This window comes from Pseudophryne corroboree, chromosome 7 (assembly GCF_028390025.1).
Source record: "Pseudophryne corroboree isolate aPseCor3 chromosome 7, aPseCor3.hap2, whole genome shotgun sequence".
NCBI classification, from domain to species: domain Eukaryota; kingdom Metazoa; phylum Chordata; class Amphibia; order Anura; family Myobatrachidae; genus Pseudophryne; species Pseudophryne corroboree.
Genome location: NC_086450.1, coordinates 14,234,884 through 14,244,176, shown reverse-complemented (window position 1 = coordinate 14,244,176; position 9,293 = coordinate 14,234,884). Strand labels below are relative to the sequence as shown.

Sequence of the window (9,293 nt, the reverse complement as noted above, 5' to 3'; positions counted from 1 at the left end):
TCCTGACATATTATGTTTACAATAGCTACTCCATTTGTAAGCAAAATTATCTTACACTAAATTCTAAAAAAGTCATAAACGAGATGCATTGTTCCTAAGTGTTATAACAATTATTTAACTCTTACCTTTATAGTACTTATGTAAACACCAATCTTTACTTTTTAATATTTTGTTTTACTAATCTATTTCATATGGAACAGCTATTATAGAAACTCTCCTTCTATTTGATATAAGATAGGAACAAACCACATTTAAATATCTGTATTATATTTGATATCCTAAATTCATAAACAATAATACTGACAGATAATGCACTTACAATATTCTCATATTTATTGTTCATTTATTGATATTATGCCAGAGCTGGTGAGAGTCATTTACTTACAACAGCATGTAACCAAGCTATAAATTAGGGACACATTTTTTTTATAAAATCAATAAAATCAAACTATAATTTATATCCTTTTACATATTTTTACATTTATTGGATAGTATTTGTAAATAAACTTTGATTTTTTTGTATACAGTATAATCGATTACCCACTGTTATTTACTTTATTGTGATGTCATACATTCTATGTGCTCAATGCATCATAGTTACTCTCACTTTCACACATGTTATAGCAAGATGTTGTTAGTATACTGTACGTTTGAGTCAATATAATGTGTTATTTACTCGCAAGCATTTTATCTGTTGTAATCTAATGGAGATATATGTGAAGTGGAATGTGTCTTTTTTTACAAACACATAACATAACTTATGCTCTACAATTTCTGCTATCAATCCATTGAGATATCTATTTCTCATTTTAATTTAAGATATGCCTCGGATGAATAACACAGTTAAAATGGAATTTATTCTTCTTGGACTTTCCAGTCAGCCCAGGACACAAGTGTTTCTTTTCTTTGTCTTCCTGCTTGTATATATGTTCACATTAATTGGGAACATTTCCATCATTACTCTAATCTTGTCTGATGTCAGCCTTCACACACCTATGTATTTCTTCCTTGGCAACCTCTCATTTCTGGATCTCTGCTACTCATCTTCCACTGTGCCGAGGATGTTGAAAGATTTGATGTCAGTAAACAAAACTATCTCTTATGCTGAGTGTGCAACACAAATGTACATTTCTCTCTCCTTAGGGGAAAATGAGTGTGTTCTGCTTGTTATTATGGCTTATGACCGTTATGTAGCTATATGTTATCCACTACATTATACTACAATCATGAGTAAGAAGGTTTGTGCCAGACTAGCCATCGGTACATGGATGTGTGGGTTTCTTCACTCTATTCCCCATGTGTCACTTACACTCAGTGTAGATCGTTGTGGTAACAATAAAATAAATCATTTTATGTGTGAAGTGCCAGAAATATTATCACTGGGTTGTGGAAACATTTTGATTATGGAATTTATTATTTTTGTTGTTGGTGTGATTGTTCTCATGGCACCAATCACATTTATTGTAACATCTTATGTTCAAATCATTGTAAGTATCTTAAAAATAGCATCTTCATCTGGGCAGCAGAAAGCATTCTCCACCTGCGGGTCTCACATGATGGTTGTGACTATATTTTATGGCTCAGCTATGGCTGCCTACATGAAACCTAGGTCAAGCTCTCTACCAGGAACAGACAAAGTAATTGCTATTTTTTATTTTATTGTTACGCCAATGGTGAACCCAATGATTTATGCACTAAGGAATAATGATGTAAAAGCAGCCTTTCTTAAATTTAGAATTGGAAACCTGTTCCGCTAATAGTAATATGGACAGTAGATGACAAAATACCATTCATAGATGGTGAGACTCCTGGAATTAGTTCTGCAAACCATTTGGCCTTATCCTGAAAACATTTTAACTCTGCTCCTTTGTCCAGTTCAATGTTGACTAAAAATTGTATACATTAAATAACATTTAACATATATTTGATATACAGCAAAGTTATTGGATAAAATGTGGTACAGTACATGCATATCTTCCAATGGTTCCCAAGAATTTTATCTGGACAGATAGTCATTGGAGTGGAAGAAGATGCCATCTTAACCTTTGAATTATGGGACACAGAATGAACTCTACTTATTTGTGGCAACTCAGGTTTAACAGATACCGAAAATGGAGCATCTTTTACAGGAAAGGTACCAACAAATCTGCTTGTTAAAAGGCAGTGTACATTTTAAGTTAGTAATAATCAACCAAATACAACTGACAATCATACATTTGGTGAGGTGACAAAGTTTCTGCTTGCTTTTTATCAAACATACCCCTATAGTCTCTGTAAATTGATGCAACATTTATGTCTGATATTAAAGATGCAAAACTGACATCAGGTTGAACATTGGTTGCAGTAGGAAAATAAAGTACTTTGGATATATGTTTATGGAGCAAAGGTTTTCCAAAACTACAATATAGTAAGAATTTAAATATAACTAACACTTATTCTTCCTAATGACCCTTATTTGCCTATACAATATATGTAAAGGTTTGAGGTTTTCTTATTATTAATGCTTATTGTGATGAGAGAATGCCAGCCTTAATCACGATGGGCACTGAATATTTTTGTTCTAAACTTTTGTCAATGTAATTCCCCATATACCTTAAATTAATGAGAGCTACAGTATTGTAGAAAATATAAGTAGGTCACAGTTCAATGTCAGAAGTAAAGAAACATAGGAAGATACAGTTAGCATGCAATAGTTCTGGTGGAACTAATATTAAGAGGGAAATCTGCATTGCCCCTTCTCCTCCTCTTAATGAGCTGAGGTCTTGGTTTTTTCCCAACAGTCTGTTTCCTCTAATTCTTAGAGTACACCAGTACTGACCTCTTTGATCACACAATTGCAGAGGTTCTGCTTCAGTGTTTTAAGACATTAAAGATGTAGATGTTGCTAGCACAGGAGGGAATGAAGGATTAGCACACAACACTCAGATAAGGATCCTACCACTCTTCTAAGCCAGCAGATGGATCCATTTGGGATATATCACTTATAATGTCATTGTTTAACACTTTCTCATAGAGATGATGCATGGATAGCATATTCCAATCAATAACCCTCATTCACTGTATAAATTCAATGTTTTTTTTCTAAAACTAAGTTAAATTCTTTAGATTTACAAATGTAATTTATGTGGTGATTGTCAAATGCCTTAGTAAAAGTGTGTGAAAAATAAGATTTTATTTACCTACCAGTAAATCCTTTTCTCATAATTTGCGAGCATACTGGGGTTCCATTTAGTACCATGGGGTATAACCAGGTCCACTAGGAGCCATGGGCACATTAAGAATTTGATAGTGTAGGCTGGGTCCTCCCTCTATGACCCTGCTACTAGATTCAGTCTAGGAAACTGTGCCCGAGGAGATGGGCATACTTTGAGAAAAGGATAGATAAGGATAGTGGTGAGATTCCGAACCAGCACACACAGGAGGAGAACCAAGCTAACCAAACTTGAAACAGGAGCAGGAACGGCTGAACCAACATTACTTAACTAAGTAACAGGGCACGAAAAATGAAGCACCGGGCGGGTGCCCAGTATCCTCTACGGCAGTGATTTTCAACCTTTTTTTACTCGCGGCACACCGAACAATATTTTAAAATTGCTAAGGCACACCATCAGTTCCCCACATAAAAAAGCAAAAGACACACATTGGCCCTCATAGTAAAATAAAATCCACACATACATTGGCCTACACAGAAAAAACAATCACATTGCTCCCCACATGAATTATTCACATTGTTCACCCATAAATCCTTGTTCTCCCCACATAAATCCTATTGTTCCCCACAGGAGAAAAAAAAACAAATATTAGCCCCTACTGGTCAGCTGTCCTCCTCCCTGTCCCTTAGTCTCGGGGGTTGTTCATAGTGGAGTGTTGCGAATACTGAGCAGTGGGCGGTCGGGCAGGTGTGGATGTGGCTGGGCAAGGATAGCTGTGTATGCAGGCAGGAACTGGAAGATGTTTATGTAGGTTGGTGGGCTGGCTGGATGGTGAGACGTGGCGGCCATGACCTATGATATCACACCACCGCGTCTTCAAGGCATACATCATGGCCGGAGCAATACTGATCCTCTAAGAAGAGCCCAGGCCAACAGTTCACTCTGATGGTGCAGGAAGCTGCTCTGGCTCTACGGCACACCTTGCAACTGGTCGCAGCACAATGGTTGAAAAAGCCTGCAATACGGACTACGAGAAAAGGATTTATTGGTAGGTAATTAAAATCCAATTTTCTCTTTCGTCCTAGAGGATACTGGGGTTCCATTTAGTACCATGGAGATGTTTCAAAGCTCCAAAATTGGGTGGGAGAGTGCTGAGTTTCCTGCAGAACTGATTCCTTCAGATTGGTCAAAGTTTCGAACTTGTAGAACTTGCTCGGCAGAGATGTAAAGCTGAGACACCCAGGGCATCCGCCGAGGAAGAACCCACTGACCTAGTAGAGTGGGCCTGTACAGATTTTGGACATGGCAAACCTGCCGTGGAATAAGCATGCTGGATAGTAAGCCTGATCCAGAGTGCAATTGTCTGCTTTGAAGCAGAAAAGCCAATTTTATTGGGATCATAAAAAGCAAACAGTGAGTTTGATTTTCTGTGACGAGTTGTTCACTTCACATACACCTTCAGAGCCCTCACAACATCTAAAGACTTAGGATCTATCAGAGGTGTCGGTAACAACCGTAACCACAATAGGTTGGTTGATGTGAAACGCATACACCACTTTAGGAAGAATTTGCTGGTGAGTTCTGAGTTCAGCTCTGTCCTCATGGAGAATTAAATAGGAACTTTTGTGAGACAAATCCCCCAGCTCCGACACATGTCTTGCTAAAGCCAAGGCCAACAGTGTGATGGTCTTCCACATAAGATATTTTACGTCCACCTCCTGTAATGGTTCAAACCAGTCCGATTGGAGAAACTGCAGCACCACATTGAGATCCCAAAGTGCTGTGGGAGGCACAATGGGAGGTTGGATGTGCAGAACACCTTTCAAGAAAGTCTGGACCTCAGGGAAAGAAGCGAATTATCTTTGAAAGAAAATGTACAAGGCCAAAATCTGGACTTTTATGGAGCCCATGCATAGACCCAGATCCACATCTGCCTGCAGAAAAAGAAACCAAATGTCCCAGATGAAATTTCACTGCAGAATCATTTCTGCTCTCACACCAAGAGACATATTTCTTCCAAATATGATTGTAATGCTTAGACGTTACCACCTTCTTGACTTGGATAATAGTTGGTAAAACCCTGTTAGGGATGCCTTTCCTGGCTAGAATCAGTCATTCAACTTCCATGCCATCAAACGTAGCCACGGTAAGTCCTGATAGACAAACAGGCCCTGTTGCTGAAAATCTTCGCGAAGAGGTAGAGGCCACAGATCTCCAAGGAGCATCTCCAGAAGGTCCACATACCAGGCCCTTCTTCACCAGTCTGGAGCAATGAGTATTGCCTGAACCTTTTCCCTTTTTATTATCTTTATAATTATTGGGTTTAGAAACACATACACCATCTGATAGACCCATGGAGTTGTCAGGGCGCCTTCCACCACAGCGTGTGGGTCTCTCGACCTGGAACAATACTGCATGAGCTACTTGTTGAGATGAGAGGCATCATGTCGATCTGTGGATATCCCCATTGATGTGTCTAGCACCTGAACACTTCCGTGTGAAGGCCCCACTCCCCAGGGTGCAGGTTGTGTCTGCTGAGTAAGTCTGCTTCCCAGATGTCTAATTCTAGAATTAGGACCGCTGACAATGCCACAGCATTTTTTTCTGCCCAGAGGAGAATTCTTGACAGCTCCTGCACTGCTTTTTGTTCCACCCTATTGGTTTATGCATGTCACCGCTGTCACATTGTCTGACTGGACCTGAATGGCCCGATCTTGAAGAAGACGTGAGGCCTGCAGAAGGGCATTGTATATGGCCCTGAGTTCCAGAATGTTACATAGTAACATAGTAATATAGTAACTAAGGTTGAAAAAAGACAATTGTCCATCGAGTTCAACCTATTTGTGGTCTTCTATGCAGTCTTATCATAGGACTATATATTATTATGTTCGGACTCGTTATATTAACTATAATGCGTGCCTACACACCATAATCCTGAATATCTTTATCCAATAGGAATTTATTTAACCCATTCTTAAAGGTGTTGACTGAGTCTGCAGTTACTACTCTCTCAGGCAGGGAATTCCAAACACATATTGTCCTTACTGTGAAAAAACATTTTTGCCTCAATGTGCGGAAATTCCTCTCCTCTAACCTAAGCGAGTGACCACGTGTCCTCTGTGCTGATCTTATAGAAAACAGGTCCCTCCCAAGTTCTGTGTATTGACCCCTTATATATTTGTAGATGTTGATCATGTCCCCTCTTAGTCTCCTCTTTTCCAATGTAAACATGCCTAGCCTTGCAAGCCTTTCCTCGTATTCCAGCATCTCCATGCCCTTGATTAGTTTGGTTGCCCGCCTCTGAACCTTTTCTAGCTCCAGGATATCCTTTTTGTAATATGGTTCCCAAAATTGCACACAGTATTCATGATGAGGCCTCACTAGTGATTTATATAATGGGAGTAATATACTCTCGTCCCTTGCATCAATTCCACGTTTTATGCATGCTAATATCTTATTAGCCTTCTTTTCTGCACTCCTACTTTGGGTACTGCTGCTTAATTTGTTATTTATGTGAACCCCTAAGTCTTTTTCCTCCACAGTGCATTACCTTACACTTGTCTGTGTTGAATATCATTCTCCATTTTGCTGCCCATGCTTCCAGTTTAGTTGTCATTCTGAAGAGACTCAGCATCCCCCTCCATATTTATAACCTTACACAAGTTGGTATCGTCTGTGAAAATTGAAACCATGCTCTCTAGACCTACTGTCATTAATGAAAATGTTGAACAAAAGTTTTCAAGTACAGACCCTTGTGGCACACCACTTAGTACTTTAGTCCACTTTGAAAATGATCCATTGACCACAACAGGCTGCTCCCTATTATCTAACCAATTACTGACCCAACTGCATATTGTGCTCCCTAGCCCTATTTCTTGTAGCTTGTAGATAAGACCCATGTGTGGAACAGTGTCGAAAGTCTAAAAAGATTGTGTCCACATCCTTACCCTGATCCAGCTTCGCACTTACTGTTTCATAAAAGCCAAGTAAGTTGGTCTGACATGATCTGTCCTTCACAAATATATGTTGGTTCCTTTTAATGACTTTATTTGCTTCAAGGAACTTTTGATTACTGTCCCTTAGAATACCTTCCAATACTTTCCCCACTATAGATGTAAGACTAACTGGTCTATAATTACCTGGTTCAGCTTTTCTCCCCTTTTTAAATATTGGCACTACCTCTGCTATATGCCAGTCTTTGGGAAACATACCCGATTTAACTGAATCTATAAAGATCATAAATAGAGGTTTTGCTAGTTCAGCGTGCAGCTCCATAAGAACCCTCGGGTGAATTCCATCGAGTCCAGGTAACTTATTAAATTTAACTTTTAAAATTGGTCACAGACTACCTCCACAGATAAGCATTTAGCAGTGGGACATTATCTTTGTTGAGATTTTGTGTTAGACCCAGCATTTGGTCCTCTCTGGTAAATACCATTAAAAAAACTTGTTTAGTTTGTTTGCTATGTCATTATCATTTTTGATCAAGACTCCCCTTTGTCCTATAAAGGGCCTATACTCTCCTTCTTTAGTCTCTTGATTTTGATTTGCTTAAAAATGTTTGGGATTCGCTTTGCTTTCCTTTGCTACTAGTTTTTCAGTTTCTACTTTAGCCGCTCTTATTCTTTTACATATTTTGTTACAGTCCTTACAGTGTTGAAATTACTCTGCATCCCCCTCAGATTTGTATTTTTTAAATGCTCTTCTTTTTTTGTCCATTAATTCCTTTATATTTTTGTTAAACCACATTGGTTTGGGATTTTTATTCCTTTTTTTTTTTTTTTTTTTTGCTGCTGGTGGGAATAAATGTAATAGTATTATTAATTAGCTATGATTTTAATACATCTCATTTCTCTGTAGTATTTTTTCCTTGAAACAGAATTTCGCATTCAATGTCCCTTAACGCTTCCTTCATCATGTCAAAGTTAGCTTTGCTAAAGTTTAGAGTCATAGTTGAGCCAGTATAGGACTGCTTATGAAAACTGATATAGAATGTGACCATATTGTGGTTGCTGTTACCTATGGGCTCTCCTACTTCAATATTTGATACCAATTCCCCATTGTTAGTTAACACCAGGTCTAATATTGCATTGTACCTTGTTGGTTCCTCGATTAATTGAACTAAGTAATTATCATTTAGCGTGTTTAAAAACATATTGCCCCTAGCAGTATCACATGAATTAATTTTCCAATTTATCTCGGGATAGCTAAAGTCTCCCATCACTACTATGTCTCCTACTCCTGCTGCTCTTTCAATTTGGTTCAGTAACAATTTCTTGTCAGACACATTAATACCAGACAGCCTGTAGCATAACCCCATTTACAGTCCCTTCTTGAATATCTTCCCATATAACAGGTTTCAGAAATGGCTTTACGTAAAGACATACCCCTCCACCCTGTATACTTTGTCGGTCTCTCCTGTACAGTGTGTAACCCTCTAGATTGACTGCCCAATCGTGAGATTCGTCCCACCATGTTTCAGTAATGCCTAAATTCCCTGCTTGCTGCTATGATTTCTAGTTCCCCCTTTTTACCTGTAAGGCTTCTAGCATTTACATACATACTGAACAATTGAGATATGTATTTCCCCTTATGGTAGGGAAATCATAATTATTATGCTGTAAAGATGACCCGTTATCGTCATTGGATACTGTTATTCTTAAACCCTTTTTAATTCCCATATTACTACCCTTGCCATCTCCTCTATTCCTCCCCTACTCCATCCCATTTTGTTCACTAACACCACCCCTGCTATTCTTACTGAATGATCCGTAATTTCTTGCTAAAACCCTCCCCCCAGTCACCTAGTTTAAAATCTCCTACAACATTCTAACCATCCTTCCTCCCAGCACTGTTGCCCCCTCCTCATTCAGGTGCTAATTGAAAGGATGACTTCCTGACTTGACCATCTTCCTTGAAACTGCACCCCCTGGGTGACTGCTCCCCAACCTCTAAGGCTTGCATCTGTGGTTAACAGAATCCAGTTCCGAATTCCGAACCTGTGACCCACGACAAGGTGAGAAGTCTGTAGCCACCACGGAAGGGAGACCCTGGCTTTTGGTGAAAAGACGGACCTCTGGCGCATGTGAATATGTGATCCGTGCCATTTGTCCAACAGATCGAGCTATAAGAGTCTTGCAT

At 39.0% G+C, this 9,293-nt stretch overlaps 1 protein-coding gene across 1 annotated transcript; it reads left to right on the top strand.

Moving 5' to 3' along the window:
• Window positions 1–818: 818 nt before the first annotated feature.
• Window positions 819–1,802, top strand: LOC134943255 (olfactory receptor 5AR1-like; the record flags this gene model as incomplete). The annotated part of the gene is made up of 1 exon (XM_063932199.1): window positions 819–1,802. A coding segment is annotated over one exon (939 nt), but the record flags the coding sequence as incomplete, so codon positions are not given.
• Window positions 1,803–9,293: the final 7,491 nt, after the last annotated feature.